Source organism: Phasianus colchicus, chromosome 1 (assembly GCF_987193195.1).
Source record: "Phasianus colchicus chromosome 1, bPhaCol1.hap1.1, whole genome shotgun sequence".
In the NCBI taxonomy this organism is placed as follows: Eukaryota; Metazoa; Chordata; class Aves; order Galliformes; family Phasianidae; genus Phasianus; species Phasianus colchicus.
The window spans coordinates 78,387,660-78,415,215 of record NC_143436.1 but is presented as its reverse complement, the minus strand read 5'-3'; the positions used below and the strand labels follow the sequence as shown (position 1 = coordinate 78,415,215).

Here is a 27,556-nt window from a genome sequence, read left to right as displayed (position 1 = left end):
AAGGAAGATGTTATCTGTGGAAGAGTGAAGGTTGGTGGGGAAGAATTAAGAGTTCGTTTGATTTTTTTTTTTTTAATTTTCTCTCAAATATCGGCAGTAAAGTAGAGTCCTTAGTTTGGACACAGAAAACTGACAGATACACAGACAAGACAGTTAATAGCTAACTGTATGTGTAAATAAATTTCATGCAGCTTATGCAGATGCCTGTGTCACTCTCCCAGTAGAATCAGCAGTCTGACAAACTGTCAGACTCAATCAATCAGCTTTCCAGGACACATGCAATGCTCCTACCCAGTCCTTCTCTGCTCAACAAGTGTATCATACAGAAGCTTCCTCCCAAACCAGTGACTTCTCTAGCATGCTTACAGTCATCAGACCCTGCATTTCCTTCTTACTAAAAGACACACAAGGCACAGCTGTCCCACCTCTTCTAAAAAAGAAAAACACAGAGCACTAGAAATCGGGCGGTCACCATCACAGTTAGGGTAAACGTCACTTAAATAGGCCAGTCTCAGATCAAGTAAAGCTTTATTAATCGCATTCAAGATGTTCAAGCATACCAACCTCACCTGTGAGCACTGGAACTCCTCTACAATGACACAGAACACGGAGAGGCTGTAAGAGACGCTCTTATTCAGAAGCACAGCCCATACGAAGAACGTCGAAGATGTTCAGCTCCAGAGGATGAGAGCTGCTACGGGGCGAACCTGCCGAGTACTGACCACCTGGACCCAGGCGGCCACTGCCCGCGATCCCAACACCGTCCTGTGCACCCCGCGGCACGGCCCCGTGACGGCCCACCGTGCGTGCTTCGCTACCGCTGGACGAGTCACTCCCGCCTCCAGCCGCGCTTTTCCGCCGCCGTTCACGGAGAGAGGGCAGCCACAGGGTACTACCAGGCAGACTTCCTTCTACGTTCGTTAGAAGGGAAGCGAAGGAGGCAGTAACGCCGGAACCTTTTTCTCCTGTCTATTGAACGGAGAGGAGAAAGGAGGCGGGCTCCAGAATAGCTCCACTTATAGGCTGGGACGGGGTTTGAAAGCCACCCCTTTCTGTCTCCGCTTCTGATTGGCTGAAGAGCGGCTATAGGCATGCCTATGGCTCGTGGCTGAGGTTTTCTCGGGCGGCGCGGCGCATTAGTTTTGTCATGCTCTTCCTATTTCCGGTTCATGGGGCGGGCGAGGGTAGTGAGGCGGACATGGCCGTCGCTGTGGCCCTTGGGCTCTGCCTCTGCCCGCTGACCACGGCCTGTTCCTGAGCAGCCCCCGCTTCTCCATCGAGCCGCGGTGCGGACAGAGAGGATCCTGCGCGGCAGCAGGTGGGTGTGGCGGTAAAAGCGAGTCCGGCTTTTTACCGCGTACCTATGTAGTGGGCATGGGGCGGTGGGGACGAGGCGGCCGGGCTGACTGCCCAGCTGTGAGCAGGTGGTTTCGGGCAGCTGCCACTCAGGCCTGGTTCGTCAGCCCGAGCGGTGACTAGTTGGCAGAAGCCGACAGCAGTGCCGTGCAGTTTCTTCCTCCTGCGTCTGTGCAAAGGAGGCGTTTGCAGAGAGGTTGCCCGAGGAAGTCTGTTCTAGTAGCAAGTTCTTCTTTTGTCTCGTGAGGAGAGAATCACGAGTTCTTGTGTCCTGGGCCTTAGCAGCGTGGTGTATCTAGTCTCTCCATACTCACGTTTATCTCTATGGTGGTTACAACTAACTCAGAAGATGTTGCTTGACAGGATGAACTGAGGGGCAAAAATGATGTTTCACCAAATAGCCTGCTAGTCTGGTTGCAGTGAGGTACTTACAAAACTGTGGTTCGTTTGTTCCCAGCATCTGAAACTGACATCCTCAGTGGGAGGGCAAAGGGGAAATCTGTCTCACTGTTATCCTGGTACAGCTGCAGAGTGCTTCATGTGCTATTTTAGCATAAGCCTGAAGGCTGAAAGTTCAAGACTTCATGAAATTATTAAGATTGGAAAAGATGACTAAAATCATCTAGTCCAACCATCAACCCATTGCCACCATGCCCACTTGTCTTTGTTACTCCCCTTCTCTTGAATTAATCATAGGATGTTTCAATTTCCTTTTTCAGTTGATGAAAACTGTTTTGTGGCATTGCAACTGAGTACTACTGAATGCTTTCAGATTCTCAGCTGAAGTAGTACTGGAGGATAATGTAATTATTAGGGTTAAGGAGCTTGAGCAGACAGAGCCTGACAAGTCACAGTGACTCTTTACACAAAAGCTGCAGAGGCTTGATTAGAGGCCTGATAAATTATTATTTGCTGACTGGCTTCTCAGTGGGATGTGATAATGAACAGTAGTTTGTACCTGATACTTACACCAGCATTCAGCCTGCTAGGCTCTGTTGTGGCTGAATCAATATTGGTTAACATGCTCAGCAGCAAAACTTTTTGTGGTTCTAAGTCAAAATTCATAAAAGAATCCCAAAGAGGCCTGGTTTGTTTTTCGATACAAGAGATTGTAGTGTCTGTAGAGAACTGAGAGGTGCTCGTAGGTTTTTTACTTCTTTTTGTAGTCAAGATTGAGGGAATGATCAAGTGACTTCATGTAGTTAGTTTGTAGCAGGCTGAGATAGTTAATCCCATGTGTTCTTTGTGATATGTATCCAGGATGTCATCACATTCCCATATCTCTGCTGTGCTGGTAGTCTTTATGGCCCTTGCTGTTGGTGTGGGGGCTGAACCGCTGGCCGAGAAGAGCTGTGATGTGATTGGTGATGAGAGTACTGAGTCGCAAATGGAAAAAGCCCTGCTGAAGAAACTAGAACCACTGAGCCAAATAAGGTATGGTACCAGCAGTATCAACTTGCTATGGACCTTAGGGCTATACAGTGTTTACACCTAATAGGTCAAGGGGGTGGAAGAATTTAGGGCCAGGCTTTAGGGTGGGCTCTGTCATTAGCACGAGCTGTGACCTGGCTTCCCAGGTCTTGAATGTCAATTGCTTTGAACTCAGCTCTTTGTAATTCTGTTGCTTATCTTCTATTCTCTCTCTGCTGCAGATTTAACACGACTGTGGAGATTGGAACAACTGAAAACTATGCCTACCATTTCAGGGTATGCAGAGAGGTCAACAGCAGCTTGCATGATTTTGCTGGCGTAGTACAAATGGATAGGCAGTCTGGAAAGACTACAGTGATAGGAAGAATCAATGAAACCCAGGTCTTCAATGGAAGTAAGACTACTCAATATCTCTCTTACTTCTTATCTAGCTTTTGCTTCCTGATCTGGATTTGCAGCCTATATTCTTTCTCTCTTCACAGGTGACTGGATCATGCTGATTTATAAAGGAGGTGATTCATATGGTAGGCACTGCAGTGGTGAGAAGAGAAGAGCTGTGATAATGATTTCTTGCAAGCGAGGAATTACAGCGGTGAGTGACAATATGAGGTAGGAAAGGAACAGGAGGCTGTCAGACAAAGCTTGTTTATAAGTGGAAAGGCCTTGATGGTGCAGTAATGTTTTCTTACATTCTCTAGTGAGTTGTTCACCTGTACCAATAGCGCTAAAACTATCTTCTGGTGAAGCTTAGTATAAGTCTGGGTGTATTTTCACATAACTTTTCCCAAATTGCAGAGTTCATTCAGCATTATTTCAGAAGAGAGGGAAAAGGAGCAGGACTGTTTCTACCTCTTTGAGATGGACAGCAGTGTGGCTTGTCCAGCTGAGGATACTCACCTCAGCACTGGCTCCATTCTACTAATCACGTGAGTTATTGGAAGATGTTATACTAGTCTAGATAATTGTATTCGGTTACTGTTAGATGTTACTGTGGCTCCAAGCTTTGTAGACAAATTCTAGGTTAAGGTATGATGCTGCAAAGCTGCTCTGTTCCTTTCGTAGCTTACAGATCACTTAAACACGGAATGTGTGACTTCTTGGAATTGTACAACAGCTCTTTGCCACAGTTGGAAATTCAGACTAGGGGTCTTGACTTCTCATTTTCTGTGTCTGTGCTTTGGAGCTCTATTTCACGCAGTTGTCCTGAAAAATTTTTACTAGCAGATCTATATGTTTTTGACCTTTTCTGGTATGGTCTCTCTTCAACTCTTTTCTTAGGTGATGTTCAGCTACTTGCTCTGGTGTCAAACTGAGGCAAGTATAACTGGGTTATAAGAGAGTACTTGTATAATTTTGCTGTTCTGATTTTTAATTCTGCCCTCTAGGTTTTCTTCAGTAATTGCAGTCTATATCATTGGTGGGTTTCTCTACCAGCGCCTTATAGTGGGAGCAAAGGGCATGGAGCAGTTCCCTCACTTTGCCTTCTGGCAAGATTTGGGCAATTTGGTGGCGGTGAGTGAAAACCCTTGTATATTCCCAATCTAAGCCCATGCGTTAAGACATAATAAAAAGGCACCTGCATTGTCTTCATAGACTGTTTCTTGGATAGACCTGCCACAGTGTACCTGTGGGAAAAGAAGGTATCTATCTTACCCTAGGTAAGGGGAACACTTTTTAATTCCTTCATGCAGCTGGTTCCCTACTGCTCATTATGATTAAGACTTTTCAGGTAGGAATGTTCAGCTGGGAACTGTGGAATGTTCAGGTCTGATTATGTGAAACCCTTGCTTGATCATCTTAAGTAGTGTTGTTTATTCTGTCTGTATTGCTGCATATTCTTAATCAGTACCACATTCTATCCCAGACCTGACTTAAGTTTCAAGATAAGCTAGGATATCCCTTTTTATGCTCCTCTTATCAGCCTAACTTCTGTGGACTTGCCCTCAGATAGCACTGGGGTGGGCATGTTCCTGTAAAAAAATGGAATATGCTTTGCTTCATATGGCTGCTGTTTCTGCATACAGTCTGATTCTAGTGTTAACAACTTGTGCTTGTAGGATGGCTGTGACTTTGTCTGCCGATCTAAGCCTCGAAACGTACCAGCTGCATACCGTGGTGTGGGTGATGACCAGCTGGGTGATGAATCAGAGGAACGGGATGACCACTTGCTACCAATGTGATAGGCTTTCAACACTTCTTTTCTCCCCATCTCCCCCCAGCCAGTTCTTCTCTCTTCTGATTTTTCTTTACATGATACGCTTTGCCTGTCTCTGGTGTGTCAAGTCTCATGGATGCCTCTAGGTGTGAACAGCACTGGTCCCCAATGGCATGCCTCATTACTGTAATGCTGTTCAGTTTTTTTTCCAAAAAAAAAAAAATGCAGTAAAGCAGCAAAGCTACAGGGAGCAAGTGCTGAGAGTTGATAAGACAGCAAGAAAGCAATGTGAGTGTTCAGCACTGAGCAGGAAAGGGAGTTTCTTCATTGAGAGGAAGAAAGGGCTACGAATGGATGCAGAAAGGGAAGTCTCTGTTTAAAAAACTGAGACTGTAGCAGAGGGGTCTCTAGTGTATTTTTTTTCCTAGGATTTACAGAATCTGTTAGACACTTTTTTTTTCCTTTGAATGCATTTTTGGCTTTTCCAGCTCCTGCACTGTTGCACAGTCTTTGTCAGCATAACTTGCATGAAAAGCTCTGTGCTGGACTCACTGGAGTTGGAAGAGGCATTAGCACCCCTCTAGTCTTTTTTCTAATGCCAATGTGTTGAAAAGTAGCACCTGTTTCCTTCAAGACGTGTAAAGGGATACATGCCATCCTCTCAGATGGGAGAGGGGCAATGCTAAAAAGAACTGAGTTAAATGCTGTTTCACTACTCTTGAATTCAGTCAAAATACTGTCTTCATCACAGAAGAGAAAAAAAAAAAATTATGGTCTCCTAAATGAAGGGGATGCTTTCTGAATGCGTAAGTGACATCAAGGCAAAATCAGGAAATTGAAGACAACTATCACTTGAGTTCTTTAACAAGCCTCACTTGAAGCTTTATGCCCACACAGCTCAGTCATAGTCAGAATTGTGATCTCATGCTTCCTGAAGCTTCCTTGTCTGGCAGAATGTTTTCCTGGGAAGCTACTAAAATTTTTATTAAAAAGAGTAAGAATGCTAACACACTCAGAACTGTATTGAGAGACCCCAGTTGCTGTCCCCTTCAATATGATGTATACCAGTCTTACTTGCTGCACTTGCCCTGTGCAGATGGTACTTGAATACTGCTTGGAGCAAGCGATAGCTTCCACTCAGGCACTTGTGAAAAGCAGGTACAGCTGAGTTACAAGACTTAATTGGAACCTTTAGGAACATGGTATTTTGATTCATAATTGCTTTTTGCTTAGAGTCTAGCTCCTTACTCCAATCTACAATATGGCTGAATGGGAAGAAATTAGTCTTTGGTCCTGAGGGCACAGACTGCTGAATACTGCTAATGGCATGGTACAGATAAGGTTTGTGGATTTTTATACTGACAAAGCAGTATAACCAATGACTGTAGGGGCGAAGAGATTACCCTGTTTTCTTGCTGGGGGATGAGTGGGCAAACAACAAAAGTCAGAGCAGGAATTATGGTTTCAGTCTCTCTCATAACATGGGAAAAAATGAAGTTAAGCCAGTTGGTACTGTTTTTCATGGTGATGTTTAAGGTAACTTGTTTTTTGTACAAAACAACTTTCAAAAATAAAATGACCGAACACCCTGCTGAAGTGTTGTGCTGATGTAACTTAACAGCATTCTTTGGTGCTAGACTACCCTTCTTATTCAAGGGTCCTTATTATGCACTATCTTCATAGTTCTGCCAGGACTCTCTTCTGTTAGTGTAGGGCCTTGAAAGGGCAGAATATGCACACTTTTCAAAGTTCAGGCATGTACAAAGGAGAAAAGTTCCCTATATTCTTCTGTAAGAATGAAAATCAAAGTTGTTGCTTCTCAAAGATCTGACTGATAGGAATAGTCAGATTCAGACAGTTTAAAGAGTGGCCAGACCTTTAAAACCTGAACAAACAATTTTTATTAAGAACGCTGAACATAACATGAGGAAGTGAAACTTTTCAATATGAACTGAAGTTAATCTAGGCCTCAAAAGCAGCAAATACTGCCTGCCTACCCTGCCAAGAGCTAAAGTAAACAAGTTTTGCCATACCCAGCCTGCTAATAAAATAGTTTAAAGGCTGCCCTCCTTTGCCATTAGAGGTGCTCACCTCTGCCTTTTTTGTCCCCTCAGCTTTCATTGGACTGAATAGTGTTTTCAAGGTGCAAGAGATGGTGGCTTCCTTTGGGTCTGTTTTGATTCAAGAAGGCTTAGAATCCTTTTCTCACAAGAATGAAGATGTCATAAATAAATTCAGACTGAACACTTCAATTAGAACTGGAAAGTTGATACTACACTTTAGCATCTCCTAAACACTTCCCCTCTTCTTATGAGGTGGGTCAATACAGAGACTGTTATAGAGATCTCTGATGGTTTCTTATTTATGCCATTAAGCCTCCACTCATGCCACAACACTCCTGCAACAGTAGGTGCCTTCCACATAGAACAGTCTAATGTTTTACTAAAATACGCATTTGAAACTTCTGAAAATAAAAAAGCTGAGACAAATGGCCTAAGAAAGAGTTGGCCTAGGAAAAAGTCTTGCTTTCAGGTATTCAGCTGTAGGGGACACTTACCTCTTCATGCTTTGTATAATTTCTTCCAGAGTTTGGTTTTCATTTTCATTTTGCTTTTTTAAAAGTGAAGGTGCTTCTGGAAGAGAACTGCATGCTTTCATCTTTGGCAAACTGCTAAAAAACGTCAGAACTTGGTCTTTACAAAACTGTGAGAGCTGAGTGGCAGGGGATTAGCCTTTAAACATAACTGTACCCCTTAGGAAGAAATTGTATTAAAAAAATCAAAAATCAGTTGTTGCAGTGTTTTGTTTTGTTTTTATATATATACTGAGGAAGAGAAGTATTTGTTTTACAACATCAATTTTAAAAAGTCCGAGGCAGGTGATACAATCCTGCCAGCTTAAACTTTGTCTTGTAAGCTCTCCTGAGGATAATGAAAACAAAAATAATACAAACTGATAGAAGAACAGAAAACAAACTTAACAAAAAATGCGAACAAAAATTCCAAGTTTTTTTTTTTTTATATGAAGAGCCTTGGCACTTCTGGAGACTGCTTTGGATCTGTAAATTATACCCCATCACACTGATGACACCAAGTGGTGAAGGGTTTTCTAATGTAAGACAACTTCTCCTCCCACTTAGATTTTCTCATCACCTGGTCATAAGTACTCACGATAAATCCTCTTCTGCTTCAAAGACGGGCACCTGGAGCAAATAGCTGCCAAAATACCTAGTCTTCAATCTGCGTCTTTACCGGAGACAGTAAAGCTAAGGTAAGGTAGCTCCTAATGCCATGGGCCTTTGAGTTTGATATGTGTGCTGGAATGGCTATTAAACACAGTTCAAAAAATACCTAGGCTATAACAGAAGCAGCCGCTTTTGCTTTAGTTCTTGTATACCCACCTCTGCCACTTGGACTTTTTTAAATACTCCAAACATAGCTGCTCCCAAAACCATGCAGGGCAGGAATTTCCTGTACCTCAGGTTCCAGCATAACCAAGATCCAGCAAACCTGCAGCAAAAAGGGGCAAGGGCACTTCCCCTTTACAAGGTTGCTAAAACAGAAGGAGGTCTCCTTCTCTTCTTAATGTGGTATATAGGAGATGCATATTCAAAGAAGGAAGGAAGTTTCAAAGTCCCCAGGTGGGAATTTTCCTTCCTTGTTACAGCACCAAAGATCAAGACATGGGCTTGTGCGTGGCAGTTTCAGGCAGTTAAATTTCATTCAGAGTTTCATTCTTGAATACAGGACCACATGGGATTGTCCCATTCCTTGCTCCAACAGAATGTTTTAAAGCTGGCAGCTGCTCTGGGGTCACAGCAAAATTGAAACTGCTGGCTTCAGAGCTGTTAGGTCTCCTTGAGGACATTGATCTTGGCACATATCTTGAGAGCAGGTCCTAGCTTGATGTTCATAGCACTCATGAGGTGTTCCTCCTTCAAAAGCAACAGGGCCTGGCCATCTATTTCCTGTGACCGAAACTCTTCAGCAATCTCCTGGCATCCTGTGAAAGCAAGGAAACAGCACTAAGAAACAGCCATGGACAGTCCCAATTGCCCATCTCACTTGCAGAGGAGTACAACTCATCCATTTGCACGACCTACTCCAGAAACATATGCAGTTTGAAAGCATGAGGTATCACTCTCAAAGATTTCCAAAAAGAGAGTCAACAAATTTCCCCATGCTATTGGATCACAGAACTGCAGGAATGGACCATAGATTCACCTTGCAATGATGCAATGAACTCATACACTTCCTCCACGCTCCAACGACTGGGATTGCTGGACAGGAATACAGGGTTGATGCCATGTAGATCTGGGGTAGGTGGGGCCATACTAGAGTTTGCCAGGTCTCTGTCTCCATGGCCAGACCTTACTGACAGAGGTCCTGGAGATGTAGGGGACAAAGCCTCATCGTAGCTAGAGTTATCAGAACCTCGACTTGAATCCTCCTGGCCCTATAAGCCCATGAAAAAGAAAGAAAACAAAAGGTTTTTTGTTTTTTGCTGTTTTTGTTTTGTTTTAATAAAGAACAAATACATTCACAGTTACTAACTGTAAAAGTCAGACAACTAGGAACAGCAGCAGTTTTCCCAGACTGTGACAGCTGTTTCAGGCTGTTGGTCTAGGGGCAGCTGCCACAAGAGCTCGATGCCACAAAAGGGAGACTTGACTCTAAATTCCCTTCCTTTTCCTCACTATCCTTCCACAGTCCATTCCTCTTCCTCATGACAGCTCTGAATAATAGAATTATAAAATGACCTAGGTTGAAAAGGACCTCAAAGATCATCTGGTTTCAAATCACCCTGCTATGTACAGGGTCACTAACCACTAGACCAGGCTGCCCAGAGCCACATCCAGCCTGGCCTTGAATGGCTCCAGGAATGGGGCATCCACAACCTCCTTGGGCAACTATTCCAGTGTGACACCATCCTCTGAGTGAAAAACTTCTTCCTAATATTTAACCTAAATCTCCCCTCTCTTAGTTTAAAACCATTCCCCCTTGTCCTACCACTACCCTCCCATATAAACGGTCGTTACCCTTCCTGTTTATATTCTCCCTTCAAATACTGGAAGGCCACAATGAGGTCTCCCTGGAGCCTTCTCTCCAAGCTAAACAATCTCACTACCCTCAACCTCTCCTCATAGCAGAGATGCTGCAGCCCTCTGATCATCTTAGTGGTCCTCCTCTGGATTCATTCCAAGAGTTCCACATTTTTCTTGTGCTTGGGGCCCCAGGCCTGGACACAGTACTCCAGATGGGGCCTCACAAGAGCTGAGTAGAGGGGAACAATCACCTCCCTCTCCCTGCTAGCCACTCCTCTTTTAATGTAGCCCAGAACATAGTTGGCCTTCTTGGCTGCAAGCACATACTGCTGGCTTATGTCCAGTTACTCAACCACCAGGACCCCCACGTCCATCTCCACAGGGCTGCTCTCAAGGAGATCTTCCCCCAGTTTGTATAAATACCTGGGATTGCCCCAGCCCAACTGCAGCACCTTTCACTTGGCCTAGCTGAATCTCATTAGGTTCACATGGACCCACTTCTCTAGCTTGTCAAGGTCCCTCTGGATGGCTTCCCTTCTCTCCAATGTATCAACTGCTTGTTCAGCTTGGTGTCATCTGCAAACTTGCTGAGGGTGCACTCAGTACCATCTTCTTTGTCACTGATGAAGATGTTAAAGAGCACTGGTCCCAAGACTGACCCCTAAGGAAAGCTGCTGGTGACTGGCCTCCACTCTGATATAGAACCACTGATCACAACCCTTTGGCTGCAACCAGCCAACCAATTCTTAATCCACTGAACAGTGCATCCTTCAAATCCATACCTCTCCAATTTAGAGAGAAGGATGTGGTGAGGGACCACGTCAAAGGCTTTGCATAAGTCCAGGAAGATCATTCAATCCTTCTATAATCTGATTCAAATTATTTCTCTGAAATAAAGTTAACCATTCAGAAAAAGCAGATCAGCCTGTCAGCTGATCACACTCACTCAGACATCTGTGACATATGTTGGAATAAATACAGAGTAAACAGAAGTACAAATGTGAATCTACTTTTTGCAGCTGATGAGCAAGCAATTGGAGTTGCTTACAGTGCCTTGTGTAAAAACTGTGTCAAAACATCCACTTGGCACTTACTGTACCACTACATACACTATGCGAACCCAGTTCGTCTAGCAGCAGCAACTTTTACATTAGCTGCTCTGACAGAAGCAGACAGGACTATGGCCTTACCCTGTGACGCTTGCCCTGGATCTTTGTTCGAGTAATTTCAGAGCTGCTGCGCCGTGATCCCCGTCGGCGCACTCGAGCATAGTTAGCTTCCTGGAGTTCTTTCATCTTCTTTCTCTGCAGTCGAAACTGATGGCTGCAGCTGACATTGTACCTCAAATAAGTAGAAGCAGAGCAGCAATTAGGAAATAGCAATTAACTAAATTACTGCTTCTCCTTCCTCTAGATGGGGATGAAATTCATCTTTACCAACAAATTCTGTTCTTCCTCCTAAGAATTCTCCCTAGAAGAAACCAGTCCAGACTTCTGACACAAGCAATATTTGTATACCAAAGTATTGCTCTAACATCTGAAGGTCAATTAAGTCATTCCCTTAATGGAAAAGAAAATCCGTAACAAGTACTCTGCTATTGATAGGAAGCAACAATGATTAGTTAATGTCTTCCCAGGTTTTTCTCCCAGTGCTCCCTTGTGTCTTTGTGTAGTATCAAGACAGCTATCAGTATGCATTAATTTAGTCAGCCAAATGTACGTTCAACTGAACAGAGGTTCTCTGGAGCCCAAGAACTTTTCCCTTCCCATCTGATTTTCTGAGCAAGTAAAAAATCCTGTTAATACTCAACACCACATATGCCTCCTAGAAGCACTCAGAAGACATAAACACACCCAGTCCTAAAGGATCTGTGTGGTCAGTGCATCCCATGAAGGGAGAATCAGATGTACTTAAATACTGTACACTACCTGGAAAAGGGCAAATGCCCAATTCCAGAGAATGTATACTCACAAGAAAAGGAAGTGATGTCTTGCTATTACCTTTTAGCACAGGTCATGGAACAAAACCTTTTGGAGCCACGGAACTGGGTCGCTGGGGCATACTTCCCACAGTATTCACACTTCAGCAAGTTTGCTTTCTTATCAAGCTCTAGTGAGACACAGAAATGCACACCATTTGATTATTTGAACTGAAACAAATCACATACAAAGATTCCTCGTTCTGCTGCTCTTCTCAGAGCAGATTCCAAGCACTCTTTCAAAACTACAAAGCAATTAGCTTGGGAGAGGCAGAAGCTTCACTAATTAGGACCCCAAGATATTGAACAAAGTTGTGCACTTCTCCTTGTCAGTATCTTTTCACTTAACAAGAAATGACATATCCCTCATACCTTATAAGGCTGCAAAGGAGTCTCCACCACTGCACTCTCTTCTGTGTCCAAACATCCTTTACAGCCTTAAGTCATTACAGTCCAATTCTGCTTACTACTAACATGTGCTAGATTGTATTAAAAACAAGTAATATTTTCTGGCACTTGAGAAAAAGAGACCCTGGGTCTGTAGCTTGAGTCTGTAAGGAGTTAGCAGGAGAGCAGGAAGAAAGACAAGTCCATACCATATAAAGTAAATAATGAAGTATTAGAAGAAATTTTCAATACCACTACCTATGTGTTCTGGTGCTGAAACTCACCCATAGAAGCACTGTTCCCTCCTGGAGAATTGCTGGACAGGTTTTCACCCTGGCCAGAAGGAGCCCCTCCCTGCAAAGGTTTCTCAGATTCTTTTAGCAGCTGAGAACAACCCACCTGGGCAGGAAGAGAAAGCATTGGGCCCATCAATAAAGGAGTCCCTGTGTTCACCACCCCCTTTCAAGGCATAAGTCCCTCACACTTTATGACTCGAAAGAATCCCTCTGCCTACAGTAAAGGAGATACTGAACAAAGTTATTACTCCTTCCTGATGTGGCAGTTCTTTCAACAAGTACAGTCTTCCTTGAATATCCTATCCATGTGACTTATTGCCCCTCATTTGCTTAAACTTGCTGCTTGTTCAAAATGCAATGCAGTGCATCCTTCCCTCACTAAAACCCAGGCAGAAGAACCTTCTTACAATTCCCAAAGAATTTATTGCTTTGGGAACTACTGGAGAAGACAGTTCCCATCACTCTTTATGTTACTCTCTCCAATCTGTTCTCTAATAACAACTCTTGATACCTAGCTTCATGCATGAAAACAGCTTCCTTTGCCTTCCTCACTTCCATGTTTCAAGCTAAGAAAGCTGACTCGGAACATGGAGAAATAAAATCTGTTCACCTGTTGAAAGATGGATGCCCGCCACCCTTCCAAGAGATGTCTTTCCCTTGCAGCAGTAAATTCTTACCGGAAAGGGCTCTGCTCCTTCCTGGATGACAAAGCCCTCTATTATGTGCGTGAGGATCTGGGGCTTAACAATGGCTTGTGGAGGCTTGGAGTCTCCTGTCTGACGTGACACCATTGCCAGGTTTGCAGCGGGAACAGAGGTGGAGGTGACTGATGCTCCTTCACTTGAGGTGGCATTTGAGGTTGCAGTAGCAGCAGGATCAGATTTATCTGGAATGTTAACAGCCCAAGAGTCAGTGTTACTATTGCTTGATCTACTTTACGTGGAATGTGAGATCAGATTATTAGCACACATAAGATGGAGCTCTTCTTTGTACCTCACCTCCAAGGCCATTCTTTTCCTCCACATTTTTGGGGCTATCTGTCACAGGAGAGGACCTGGCAGGCATTAGTGCAGTGACACTGGCTGATACCTCCTTCTCCTCCTCTGACTCTGCCTTGCGCTTTATTGCTAAGCTCTGAGACTTGCCCTGCATGAACAAAGTAGAACACGTAAGCAAAGAGAAAAATCACAAAGCAGAAAACAACACAGATTGAAGGCAATGCAAAGATAGACCCTGGTCCATCGTACTTATCTCCAGTCTGGTTCCAACCCTGGAAATGCCTCCAGCTCCCTCAGAGTACATATCTTTATTTAGGAGTGTTTGTCTAGAACAGAGCCAAACTTCTAAAAGACTGTCAGCCGAAGCCAAACATCAAAAGACTCACTGTCAGACTATTGCAATTAAGATCTAGAATCTTAGTCGACATACTGATACATTTATGTAATACCAAGAAACTGCCGAGAACATCGAGGTATTATTCCACTAAGAAAGAAATGGAATGGCAGTCATTCAGAAGTTTCCTAATAAGCTTTTGTCTACATCAGATAATATCCAATGAAAATCTGTCAAAACAGTTGGGGAAACATGTTGGATGATGGCAGAATCATCCCCCCAATTCTTAAAATCAGACAAATCCAGTGGTAACTTCCTGAAGAAACAGTCAGAGTTTAGAAACAAACTGGCACATTCTGTCCCTGACTATACAAGTGAAGCCCCACTAAAAAGTACAGTCACAGCAACCAGCTGAGGGTATCTGAGCTGGGAAAGTGTTGATGTATCAAGGATTTAGTCAGGTAGGTCCTAGTTGGACAATTCAGAGCAGCATGAGAGAGGCCTGTGGAACAGGAGCCATCTTTGTTTACCTCTGCATAGCCTGTTGCTAGAGAATCCTCTGAGGCCTAGGGCCAGCTCTACCTGCGTGGCTGACACCACACATCAAGGTTTCTCTGACCTGGAGATATCCACACCTAGTAGGGAGAGGGAAGTTCAGTCTTCATGGCCCACACAGCCGCCTTCTCTCTCCTGAGAGAAACAATGAAGAGGCCAATTGTTGTTAAATAGGATATTTAGTATGTAATGTGGACACCTACCCTGTTTCAGTGAGGGTCCGAGTCTCCCCCATTTGTTTCATGCAAGTCTTTGAATAAATGATCATGTGAAAGAGAAATGCTTGTGCTCAGTAACCCCAAGAGCTGGACTGAAATTTGCATTTTTGAAAGTAAAGTCTCCGTACATATTCCCTAATTCAAACTTCTTATTACTTCCATCCCACTGACCCAGACACAATGTCCTTGAACTGAACAAAGAGAATCCATATGGTATTCTATCTCTTGACTTACCGGCAACTGGAGAGACTGCATGTAGAATGCTGTTGGCATCTGAGCCACAACTGGAGAGGAGGTAGGATTCTTCACCATGTGGGTTGTACCTTGAACTTGTGCCAAATTCACCCCTGTAGTGAGAGGAGGAGCTTCCTGTGAGGATACTGGAGCTGAAGAAGATGGGGAAGGAGCATGGGCTTGGGAAACAGATTGGACCACAGCTGGCATTCCCCGGGAAGTCGGTACTGCTGCAGCAATCTGAGCTATACCCAGTGCTTGGGCTTGGCCTGAGCCCTGCTGCCGAGTACCCACCACCTGCACAGGGATGTGTGGTGGAGGCTGCTGTGCCGCTGACATTTTGGCAGGCCCAAGCTGAGGTGGTTTGATGGTGACCATAGACTTTGACTGAATTGGAACAGGTGACTTGGTGGCTGGCTGGCTAGGACTGTCATGCTGGAGTTGAACAGACTGTGGCTGGGACTGTAACATAGGTTGTACCACAAGGGTCTGAGTCTGCTGCTGGTTTTGAGGTGGAGCCTGCTGCTGTGGAGGTTGAGCTTGCTGCTGCTGGGTCAGAGATGATGATTGTTGCTGTTGCTGGGCCAGCTGGAGATGGGTGGCTGTGTGGAGGAGCTGGGACTGGCGGTGCTGGAACTGCTGCTGGTGATGAATGGCAATCTGCTGCTGGATTACCACCTGCTTCTGCAGGTGGATCTGCTGCTGCTGCTGGATCAGTGAGTGTGGCTGAATCTGTGTATATGTAGCTATATACAAACACAGAGCCAAACAAGAAGAGAGAACAAAGGTTACCAATAGCACAGCTGGGAACAAGAAAAAGCAAGTAGCCACTGTACTGGTCTGGTTCAGTAAAATGACTCCAAAACGACTCCAAATTGACTATAGGTCAAAGACTATGGGGACTAAATGGGCTGAGATCAACTTCTGTCATTAACAGAGCAGGATAATCCCAGGAGAACAGTCTGTGTGAGCACTGAAGCTGGAAGGCACCAAGGGGGACCTCTCACTGCTGGACTTTCAAATGGCATTCTCACAAAAGCCCAGGTAATTCAAAGAAAAGGAAGAGAGCACCACTTACCTGAGCTAATCAATGTCTGGCTGGGTGCTGGTGTGGCTGTTCTGGTAAGGTTCATGCCCACAGTCTGCTGTCCACCACTGTCCGTTTCACCCTTCTTTGTGGCTGCATTCTCTGACTCTGTTTGGCTTCCTTGGCTGACAGTCACTGCTTGGGCAGATGCTACTGGTAATGGCTGAACCACTCCTGTTCCTTTCCGTTGGCAGCTGCCAGCGGCACCTGCAGAGGCTGTCTGGCTCAACGTTGTAGAATTCTGGTTCCCACTACTTGCAACCACACCCCCAGAGACACCATTACTGCCTGCTGCTCCTTGGCTCAAGTTGAGAGACTGGCCCATGCTGCCAGAAGAGGCTGGAGCCACTGCCACAGTCTGGCCTGTACTTGTGGCCTGTGGTAGGCCTGAAGCCTGGGAGTTTCCTGGCAGAGCTGCCTTCTGAGCAGAGCCTTGGAGCTGGGCATTAGTGGCTGAGGTCTGTTGGCTCCTCACAGCCAAGTTCTGAACCTAGAAACACATACAAAATACAGTCTGTTTTACGCACGTTACTTCCTAAAAGTCTAAGAACAGCAGAGAACAAGAGAATGCATAAGCAATAAACTCTACTGGGATGCAGGCTGATTTGATGCTTTAAGTCTCACATGTGGAGCTGGCCTACACTGCAGGATAAAGCTCAGCTGCAACTATTTCCAGAAAATATATAAACCTGAACTCCTTTTTGCTCCATCTCTGATGGAAGTTAAAGATCTCGTGGCACTTTCTGAACACCACGTAAGAACACCACCATTCTCTCTGAGGCACGCAACAGCCTTCAGAGCTGCCTCACCGTTGCATTGCTATGATCCACTTTTGCACAGTTGTTAAAAGTGCTGATACTCCTTTAAAGACCAGTAATTCCTTTTCAACTTCTGTGCCGCTTGCCTCTTTTCCTATGCAGGGCCTTCCATTTATGATGCCTGCAGCTATTCTGCAGCCTTTCTCTATTTCCTCTGTATTTTGGCATTGCCATCTTCTGTATTTACTCCCCCTCCACATGCAGTGTTAGCTTCAAGTCTAACTGGGGCTAACTTGGCCAGAAAAAGTGGTTCAGACAAGACAAATATGAAGTTACTGGAAATCTCAAGCATGACTGGGACAGGACCAGGAAAATGGGAAGCCACAGCAACCTGTAGAAACATTTGCAGGTGAATGCAGGAGCTAAGATCTTGTGACCTGTTCAGTCTTAGGTATTTTTACAACAAACCAACTGGGCAAAGGAATGCTACTGCTGGCAAAGACTCTTTCTTGCAAAGTGAATGTCCAACTAAAAAAAAAAATGGACATAGATCTCAGCAATGCTTTTCACACAAGGATAATCGAGTAACTGTGAAGATGTGATTCAGGTTATGTCTCATCTCAGAAATTTTAAGCTGGAATGAATCCTGTTTCTGGAGGCAAAAAGCAAACATTGAGAAATGATGGCAAGAGAACATGTCTTACCTGCACTAGTTACAGGGACACAGAATGGGGATAAAACAGAGCCAACCTTCTTTATAAGCATTGGTGGCTGGAGCAAAGGACCAGAGAGCAGGTGGCAGAGTGCGGGGGAAGGGAAGGACTCTAGGAAGGAGGTGTCACTGACCTGGTCTGTGTCTGCATGGACCCCAGGAGACTGGGTGGGTGGTACCTCCTGCTGGACAGCAGCCACGGCCCCATTAGGCATCAGGATGAGTTGGGAAGCAAGAGGGACATTGCGGCCCAAGGTCCGGTTTACCTGCAACAGGTTTCCCAGCTGCGGCTGTTGGGGGAAGGGTCACGTGATGTAAAATGAAAGGAACGGAGGAGAATACAGAAAGAAAGACAGTGAACCACAACCAGATTAGAGAGCAACAAAGGGCTGTAATGTTGCGCTTGGAAAAAAATCCCAGCATTCCCTGCAATGTAACAGTAAATATAACCCTCAAGAATAGGAAACTGGAAGCAATTTCCTTATGGAGACAAACAATCTGGTATTAAAAAAAGGGCCTGAGTCAACTCCCACAGACTGTCCAGGACTAGCTAAAAGACTTGCATGTAATTTAATTTTGAGGCGTGTATCTGGGACTGGTTGACCAGCAGAGATAAAAGACATATCCAAGACTAGGGTTACTTGAAAAGGAGATTACAGTCTTTATCTAATGCCAACAAAAACAAAAAACATATTTTTCAAGTAAGTAACCAAACCTGAGATTGATAATAGTGAAGTCTAATGTTTTTTATATAGCAGCACTTCAAACTGATTAAAAAGATGATTTGTTCATATTGATTTATGTTCCTAGACGTGCTTGAATCTTGGCTTGTGTCCCTGTGTGGAGTGGCTGAAGGGCGTAATTTACTATCTATCTGTTCCAACAACGAACAAGTAGTTTTATTTTTGTGAGCCATAGTCAAGTCTAGTAAACGTATTTCACACTTGTACTCTAGTGAGAAGTGCCATGGGATCTTTAACATCTATGCAGAGCAGAGACAAATATGGTTCCTAAGTATCTCAGTACACAATACAAAACTAATCTTAAGCTGAGCCCAGAGTCAAACTGTGACAAGACCTTCCCCATCTGAATTGGGAACATAACACTCTTAAATTTTGAGTTAGTCAACTCTGGAGTTAGTCCAGAAGTGTTGGTAGCTCCAAAAACTGAAACAAGAGTGTCTAGGAAGTGCGGTTTATAGACAGGACAAGTTGTGTGTACATATCTCTTACCCGGAGATACATCTGGGCCTGTGACTGGTTGAGAGGTGGTGAAGTGGTATTCCCAAGGAGCACAGACTGCGTCAGAGTTGTGGCAGTGGGAGAACTCACGCTCTGTGAACGACTGATCAGCTGAGCAGCTGATGTGGTGGCTAGGTTGATCTTAAAACAGAGAAAAGTCCCAAATCATACAGGAAGAGATGGGGGCAAAAGAAATAAGAACAAATCCACTTACTGGGGCATAGAAGAAATATTTCATAGATTCTCCCTGTATCATGCAGGGGACCAAGAAGAAAGAAATTCTTGCCTTAATGAGTTATGCAATCTAAATTAGAAAAAGCCCTGGATGCTAAACTCATTTGTAAGCTAAGCCCAAGTATCTCTGATAGTTTGTAACTTCAATAAGAGATCTAAAAATACATTTTCTCCTGCCTCTCAAGTAAAGGAAAAATAAAATCAAACCAGCAAAACCAAAGTAATCTACCTTATCAACTCACCTACTCCCTGAACAAATTGTAGTTTCCCAATATGCACTACAAAATCATACTTTCACTCATTCAGTGAGCTCTGCCAAAGAAAAGAATATTCCCTTCCAAGCTGCTCAAAACTCTTCTTTCTAAGAAGTCCTGATACTCTTCTAAACCATGACAACATATCCCCAAAGCCTCAGGAAAAAGAGATCAGTGACTACCTTTCCAGCTAAGAGGCCTCTCCCACTCAGAAACCTTCTCTGGGCTCCTCAACCCCCACCAATTATGACAGCACCCCAAGTCCTCAAAGTTGTCTGTATCTTGTGGACTCCCAGCATTCTTAGAAGCTGTGTTTCCCTGGCTGACTGCCTTCCTAAAAGACAAAGAGGAGAAAGAACAAGGGCAGAGGAGAGTAGGGGGCAGAGAAAGGCTTTGATATGTGATAACTTACAGAGGCCTGGGTGGTGGTAGTCTGTTGTGGGGTGCTGGTGTTTGGTGAGCTGGCCTGTCTACTAGCTGCAATAGTAGCCTGTAAGAAAGATTGACAGAGAAAAGAGAATTTGAAAGAAAGGTCCAAATATTTGACTCTGTATAAACACCATCTCACCATCAGCATCTTCTCCCATTTTCAAGAATTGGAGAACAGTCAAACTACTACAAATCCCTGTCATGCTCAACAAATCAAGTGCAACAACTCAGCAAGGCATCTCCTTTTCACCAAACCAGTTCAGTCCTGTACAACACAGGCAATGGAAATAAACACTGAAAGTGCACGACCTCCATTCCTCCACAATTAAGTACATATCCTGTTGTTGCCTCAGTTTGTCATGCTACATGGTGCAACTCTGATGATGCTCCAGTCCACTCTGTTAACACCCAGATAGTCCCTGCCAATATTAGCAATTTGCTGGGCTAGTCATGCAAGTTATTAACAATATAATGGTAGCACTGCAAGTAACAAATTTCAAATTGAAGCACATATGGTTAGTGGAGGAAAGTAAATACTGTTAAATGCTTTCTTCCTTTCCTATGTGATCCCACAGCAAGTATACTATATGTGTCTAGTTGGTTTTACAGAAAAGTTTAGTATGATACTTGCGAGAGGATTCTATTCACTCCATGCTATAGAACCACAGGTAAGGATTTGAAAACAATTAAATCTTGGACTAACAGCCAAGAGGCAAAGCTAATGACAGGGACAGAACTGTACTGTCACATCACATTTAATTTATCTTCAACTGACAATAAAGTCTGACAGGTGAGCAAAGTTGCTAAATAAAAAAAACCTGCTCAACAATTAAGCATAATCTCAATAAGCAAAACTCAATTAAGGAAACACCCTTACTGATGGATAAGATCTACCCCAGATCCTTCTTGCTAATAACTAGTAATGAAAACTGAATTTTCTATCTTGAAACTATTCTGAGGATCTCACATTAAATTTCACACACACAAAACCACAGTCATTCTTAGAGAAATAACCATCCACAGTCCACTTTAAGATTGTTTTAAAACATTCCCTGGTGATTTAACCACCTATCTTTTATTTCAAGGAGGTGGAATGGCAAGTCACATGCCTCCAAAGTGCAGGTTCCCATTTGGCGATGTGAATTTTTATCTTTCCCTGAAAAGCAAACAAATCTTTTCATCAACCCTCACAGTTTACTAGCTGTTTGTATTAACCCCAAATTCCCGTTCAGGGAATTGCAGATAAGGACCTCAGCGTACAAGCAGAGAACCTCCACATCTTCCTCAGAAAATGATCCAGTACAACTCACCTGCTGGACAGCAGCCAAGCTGTGAAGCTGGGCACTGTTAAGCTGTTGCTGGAGCATAAATTGGTGAAAGTACTGGGCTGCATTGGGCTGTCTCTGGAGTGCCTGAAGAGCCTGAAGAAAGAGTAAAACCCAATTGTGAAAAATAGCGTGTCCTTGAAACATGATTAGAGAGATAAATGAAGAAATAAGTAACAGCCTTGAGACAATTTCTAGTTCCCAGGAAAAAAGCAAGGCCACCACATTAGAACATCAAAATAAGTATTAAGCTACAAAATTGATAAACTGAATCACAAATATATTCTAAGATAGCAGAAAGCACATTCGCAAAATTTTAATAAACTCCAGGAATCTGGCAGTGTTCATGGTTCAGCAGGCAGACAAGTGTTCCAGTACAGCATGAATATATAGGATAAAGCATGCATGTCCAACCCATGGGCTGCATGCAGCCCAGCACAGTCTGCAACACAGCCCACCCCACGCTACAAAAGCAGCGTCCCCACAGAGTGGTCCCAGACATGCACTCATCACTCAGCAATGGCTAAACACTATTAACACTGTGTCAACTGAAGCTGAGACGTGGGGAGGGCAGCGCTGTGCAGTGCGCAGTGCTGACTCAAGTGATGGCAAATAATTGTATGCTGCTGTCTGATGTGGAAGTGTGTATGAAGAAATGCTGTGGAACTGAATTGCTCAATTTGGAAAAAATTGCACCCACTGACATTCACCAATACTTGCTGAACAATTATGGAGACCAAACAGTGGATGTTAGCACAGTGAGGTGGCTGGTGGTGTGTTTCAGCGGCAGTGACAGTGGCTCCCTTCAGCTGAAGAATATTTTTTTTAATGAGCGCAACATGCAGGCTCATATCATCACTGGCAAAAAACACATTGCTTCTGGTAGTGATTATATTGAAAAATAGTGTTCTGTAGCTGAGAATTTATTCCATCAAACAGTATTATTGTGCTTTTTGTATCTGTTGTTGTTTCTATGGAAATAAATAGGAGCCATTACTTTCAAAGCAACTTATGCATTTTGGCCCAAGACAAATCCCATTCACTCAGTGTGTCTGAGACAAGCCAAAAGGTTGGACACTCACGGGGTAAAGTCTGTGTAGAGGAAATGGTGTGACAAACTGAACAACTTGCTCTAGAACAATGGAACTAAAATGAGTCTGTTAGATCATAGTAGATTAAAACTAAGAGGCTGGAGAATTAACTTATAAAAGAATGAAGTAAAAGTCAAGCCTAGCACAAAAAATCCTAAATCCAGAAACAAGACACCCCTTCAAGGTCCCACTCTGACATGACGACTCAGGTACATACAAAAGGGCTCACCACCCTTTCACTGATGCACATTTATTCCTAGCACATAGTAGCGCCTCACCTGAACAGCCTGCCGCTCATACAGAGACATCTGTGATATCTGAGGACGGTTGCTTCCCCCAGAGCTGGAGCTCCCACTGGCGGAGCCGGAGTTCTGCTCACTCTCAGTCTCCATGGTGACAGAATCCCAAGAGCTTGGCTGAGATTGACTCTGGCTCTAAATTGAGAGAATTCAGAACTATGTCAGGTTAAAGAAAGAGCCAAACTGTACTGCACTGTGTTACACAGTCTTTTTACTTGAATGTCCCATTACCAGGCTTCTTCCACAGCTTTGATACATCATAAAGGTAAAGGGATGCCAGAGGCTGAAACAACCCAGAAATTATGCTCACAGTTTATATTTTTCATTACCAGTCTGAAACGTAATACACACATTCTCATATTTTTATTGACGTGTTGCAATTGGAAGCTACAGCATACTGAATTCTTAAACAGGTAGCAGAGTGAACTAGCAGCTGCAGGTCCTTCAGAAACAATTTGGGTACAGACCTGATTACTTCTACCTCAAGATTAGGGAACTGAGGAAAATTAGTGCTTCTGGTCTGCCCCTGCAGTTTTGCATCTTCTTATCACCTCTTCTTCTAGTCTCACAAGTACTATTATCCTACAACTCTGCTGCCCTGCGGATAATTTCTTCTTCCAGTTTAGCCCTCTCAATTGTTTCCTTCTTTTCTGAAAACATGCATTTCCAGCTACTCATTGTTCCTGACAGATCATAACTCAAATATTAGTTTGGAACCTGGTATCTGGGGTGGTGCGTTGCTTTAAGTATAGATGGAGCCACAAGCAGAATAGATGAAGGGATCTCTAGCCATGCTTATGAGATGAAAACTGCTAAAGGAGTCATGCAGGGACAGATTTTCCAGCAGCAGAAAGATGAGTTGCAGTGGCCTGCAGGACTGAGAAAAGCCTGAAGAAGGCATTCATCAGCCAAGAGGAAGAGAAGTGAAACTGAAAAAAAAGTACTTAGCAGAAAAGTAATACATGGAGATGGTTGCGGGGTTTTCTTGTATCAAGAAACATACACTATATAGGAAGATGGGGGGCCATTAAAGTCAGAAGAAGGAAGACAAAAATGATAAACTGGGAACAGAACTCTGGAAAAAAAATCTTTTAGAAGAATATCATTTGCATAAGATTTAAAAAAAAAAAAAGTTGTTGATAGTCTCTGTATTACTGACTAAACCACCAGCTGGCTCCCCAACAGCCTACCTCTGAGACCTCTAAATAAGACCCCTAGGCTTCCAGGATCCCACAGCACCAGCACAGCCCCTGTATCTACAGCTCTTTAAAACCAAACATTTCAAGCTTTTTAGCATTCACCATACTCAACTTTTTCCAGGTCAGTAAGCAAAGCATAAAAGGAGGTGAAACAATATTCTCCATTAGTTTTTTAAATTCCAGAATGGTGTTAAGAGCAGCAGATATCTTTAAAGCAAAACAATAGCACTGACAGTACTCCGAACAACTGACAAAATCAGGGGAACTGCTGCTCCAGACTAGCTCCTTGAAATCTGTAAAATTCTCTAATCGACCAACATGTAGATGTTGCTTTAATCCTGGCACCCCGCGCATCTTCACCTCTGCCTTCAAGTACTGCCTAGGTGTCTCCCTGCTAGTCCAACACTAGCCTCCTGTATCTGCTTCAGCATTGACCATAGGCAACCAACTCAACCATGCAGCCACCCTCTTTTCAGCTGAAACACCCTCCTAGCTGGCCACTACTGCCCTCATCCACAACTCTGCAACAGATAGAAACAGTTGGTCAATAAGCCTACCTAGAAGATAAAAGCTCTGGAGGAGACAACTGAAAAAAGATTGAGGAGAGAGAATACAGACATTTTCAAAGGACTGTGGGACAAAGAAGTACTACATAGAATAGGACAAATATGCCAATCAAAGAGAAACCACACACATTATAGCGCAGCTAACAGTATCACAGAATGGCTCAGCTTGGCAGGGACCCTAACTTATAGATCATTTCATTTCAATCTCCCACCCCCCCCTTCTTTGCTAACCACTAGATCAGGCTGTGAGTGGCTTGCAACTCTGCCCACAGCAGGAGCATTGGAACTAGGTGATCTTTGAAATCCCCTCCAACCTAAGCCATCCTATTAATAAGGTTGCCCATTGCCCCATTCAACCTGGCTCTGAACCTTCAGAGATGGGGCCCCCACAACTTCTCCGAGCAATCTGTTGCAGTGCCTCACCATCCTCTGAATAAAAAATTTTTTTCCTAACATCTAACCAAAGTCTCCCCTTCTTTAGTTTAAAGTTTTTCTCTCTTGTCCTATCACCACTATCTGTCTGTGCAAAAAGTTGCTCCCCTTCCTGCTTATAAGCTTTTCCCAAGTAATGGAAGGCCACAATGAGGTCTCCCCAGAGCCTTCTCTTCTCAAGACTGAACAAGCCCAACACCCTCAAGCCTTTCGTCATGAGAGAGGTGCACAAGCCTGCATATCACCTTTGTGGCCCTCCTCTGGACATACCCCAACTGCTCTGCATCTTTCTTGTGCTGGAGGCCCCAGGCCTGGATGCACTACTGCAGGTGGGGCCTCACATGGGCAGAGCAAACTGATGCAATCACCCTCCTTGTCCTGCTGGCCACCCTCTTTCAGTGCACACCAGGATACAGTTGACCTTTCAGGCTGCAAGCACACACTTCTGGCTCATGTCCAACTTTTCATTCATCGGGACACCACCAAGTACTTCTCCATAGGAGACACTGATCTCTTGCCTACTCTCAATCTGCCCTCACAGGTTCCTCCCAGCATTTACTTCACTTCTGATGCTCACTAGATCTTACCATCAGTTGAAACAACTTGTTAACTTTGAAGAAGAAACACTTTAAACGTAAGCGTTGACTAGATCAGTGAGTTGACATAGCTCAGTTGTGACCCTACAGCTGTCAATCACGTGTGGAAGAGAAGGTAACTATAAGATGTTGATTCAGTCTAGCTGTAGCACATGGCTTTAGTCTCAAAAGCTGCACTAGAAAGAGAAACCTAGCTTCAAACCTGGTGCTCCATTCCATCAGCTCATGTTTCCTCATATACGACATCATCAATCTGTAAGATTTCACACATTTTTGAGATTCACACTGATCTAGATCTACGAACAATCAAGACCTGGAAGGAGAATCCTCCTGAAACACTAGTACCTCTGGAAAGAGAAGCATCAAAAAACTCTGTAGGCAAAAGGCCTTTGGAGGCATGGCTAGAGAAGCATGCTCTCCCTTTGCAGAAGGGAGGTAAGAATTTAACGAACAAGATTAGCCGACAAAACCCTTTCCAAACACAAAAATGAAAAGGTAAGTTCCATTTCCAACAGGCAAGTACATATAAGGAGGCAGCTCCATGCTAGTGTAAATCCAATTCAGACACATGCTATTTCCACACAAAATAGCCCAGACTTCACCCTCTCTCCCCTCTCCACACACATCATCCAGTCACATTCCTCTTTATTTTATGTCAGTCTAGTGAGCTATCAGATGACTCAACTATCTGCTCCATGAGATTAATAATCTACCAAAAATTATTAAATGATACTCCAAACAGTCATGCAAACCATTATACAAGCATAACTGATAGATCCCAAGAAAAAGAAAAAAAGAAAAAAGAAAAAAAAGGCAGTAAAAATGTGGCCTCACTGGAAATTAACCTTGAAACAACAGCTAGATAGCTGAATTATATCATGCCTAGCACAGAACTGCACCCTGAAAGGCAGACAAGAAAGAATACAAAGACCTATTAACACCATGACAAGAACGACAACACAGCAGAGAGGAAGGTGAAAGAAAGGCACAGAACTAGTTTATAGAACAAGGCAAGCAAATATGAGAACACGAGCCAGCCTAGAGTCTAACCTGCACTGCTGGTAACAGCACACAGAGGTGGCCTGTCGACAGGCCCCTGGCCCTTCTCAAGTGCAGCAGATTAGAGCAAGCATCTACTCTAGCCACTGAACACGATATCAGATTTAGAAAAATTTTACTTGCTTACCCCATCCTGGCACACAGGTGCTACCTGCAGAATATCTTCTAATCTTATAATTGGTTTTGTAGCCTCGTCGTTGGGAGTCTAAGTTAACCAACAAGATTTGTGCAGATTTGACCAGAAGATATGGACAGAACAGCCAACTACCCAGACATCCCCCCTCACCCTGTTACCATCGTTTCCTGCAGCACGTTCTGTGAACTACTCAGGCAGAGAGAGGAAACCGTAGGGACCCGTAACTTGGTTTCCAGATGTTCCGGCAGCAGCGGGTGCGACAGTAAAGCACTGTGAGCACCTTGCCCCGCAGCCCACCCGCCCAGTTCCCCACCAAGGCTGAGGGGGGCACGAGCGCGGCCATAGTCCCCGCGTGGCTTGCAGCCCAGGGAGCGAAGTTCGAGTTACATCCAACAGAGGGTGGGCTGAGCGCCCAATACAGAGCGCCCGTGCGCTGCCTGCAGACTCTTCATCGCAACACACAGATACAATACAACACAGCCTCGCCGGCAGGGAAGAGGAAAGGAACGCGAGGGAGGGAAGGATGGGGGAACCCGCCGCAGGATGCTGGCGGAGGAGGACAGGGGACGAGGCGCGACCGCGACCCCATCCCTGCGAAACTGGTGGCGCGAAGCTCGGCGAGGCCGGCAGCTGCCGAGCGGGCGGGATCGCCGCTGCGAGACGAAGTTACTGCCGACCACCGCTCCCGTTGCTCGGCGTAGGACAGACAATGGCCGCTCCGCGGGCGCTGTCAACTTGCGGCGCACCCTCGCCGGCCCCGAGGAATTAGCCGCGGCCGCCCGGGCCCAGCCTCACCTGCAGCCGCCGCTCCCGTAGCAGCGGCGCCGCTCCCGCCCGGCGTTAGCCCCGCGCCACCCCTGAGGGCCCGGCGCCACCGAAGTCCCACGCCGCCGCCGCCTGACACGCCCCCGTGCGCGGGCAGCCAGGCCGGGCCGGGCCGGGCCGGGCCGGGCGGGGCGGGGCACGAGCGCCGTTGTTCAGGGAGGGCGGGACGGGGGCGTTACCTCGAGGCGGCTCCAGACAGCCGCGGCCCAGCCCGTCCCGGCGGTGCAGCCTCGGCGCGCTGCGCGGCCGTTGTGGGTTGGCGGAGCGGAACGGTAGGGCGGGGATGGTAAATGCTCCGCGCGCTCCCACCACGCCTATCCCGCCTTT

General features: G+C 44.8%; 2 protein-coding genes across 4 annotated transcripts; one reads left to right on the top strand and one right to left on the bottom strand.

The window, feature by feature from the left end:
- Window positions 1-1,127: 1,127 nt before the first annotated feature.
- On the top strand, window positions 1,128-6,538 carry M6PR (mannose-6-phosphate receptor, cation dependent). The gene is made up of 7 exons (XM_031611514.2): window positions 1,128-1,318; window positions 2,617-2,790; window positions 3,009-3,181; window positions 3,270-3,379; window positions 3,583-3,713; window positions 4,173-4,299; window positions 4,845-6,538. The coding sequence occupies exons 2-7, from the start codon at window positions 2,618-2,620 to the stop codon at window positions 4,965-4,967; spliced, it is 837 nt and encodes a 278-aa protein (XP_031467374.1). The 5' UTR covers window positions 1,128-1,318; window position 2,617; the 3' UTR covers window positions 4,968-6,538.
- Window positions 6,539-7,288: 750 nt separating this feature from the next.
- Window positions 7,289-27,537, bottom strand: PHC1 (polyhomeotic homolog 1). 3 transcript variants are annotated; one of them, XM_031611511.2, is made up of 15 exons: window positions 27,409-27,537; window positions 22,396-22,551; window positions 21,012-21,122; window positions 19,685-19,762; window positions 18,776-18,925; window positions 17,678-17,833; window positions 16,065-16,563; window positions 14,987-15,732; window positions 13,646-13,793; window positions 13,325-13,533; window positions 12,636-12,750; window positions 11,987-12,095; window positions 11,177-11,327; window positions 9,166-9,397; window positions 7,289-8,944 (listed from the first exon to the last, which is right to left on the bottom strand). In XM_031611511.2, exons 2-15 carry the CDS (start codon window positions 22,507-22,509, stop codon window positions 8,790-8,792), a joined length of 2,973 nt encoding a protein of 990 aa, XP_031467371.1. In that variant the 5' UTR covers window positions 22,510-22,551; window positions 27,409-27,537; the 3' UTR covers window positions 7,289-8,789. The 3 variants fall into 3 exon arrangements, with proteins under 3 accessions (XP_031467371.1, XP_031467370.1, XP_090004739.1); XM_031611510.2 differs by lacking the exon at window positions 27,409-27,537 and adding an exon at window positions 27,200-27,349; XM_090148613.1 differs by lacking the exons at window positions 17,678-17,833; window positions 27,409-27,537.
- Window positions 27,538-27,556: the final 19 nt, after the last annotated feature.

Coding starts and splice junctions, on each gene's coding strand:
- M6PR (XM_031611514.2), top strand. CDS start 2,618: ATGTCATCACATTCCCATATCTCTGCTGTGCTGGTAGTCTTTATGGCC. Junction 3,714..4,172: donor GGCTCCATTCTACTAATCAC/GTGAGTTATTGG, acceptor TCTGCCCTCTAG/GTTTTCTTCAGTAATTGCAG. Junction 4,300..4,844: donor ATTTGGGCAATTTGGTGGCG/GTGAGTGAAAAC, acceptor TTGTGCTTGTAG/GATGGCTGTGACTTTGTCTG.
- PHC1 (XM_031611511.2), bottom strand. CDS start 22,509: ATGGAGACTGAGAGTGAGCAGAACTCCGGCTCCGCCAGTGGGAGCTCC. Junction 13,794..14,986: donor TGCAGTCTCTCCAGTTGCCG/GTAAGTCAAGAG, acceptor TTGTTCATGCAG/GGCAAGTCTCAGAGCTTAGC. Junction 9,398..11,176: donor TCCAGGGCAAGCGTCACAGG/GTAAGGCCATAG, acceptor ATGGGCTTATAG/GGCCAGGAGGATTCAAGTCG.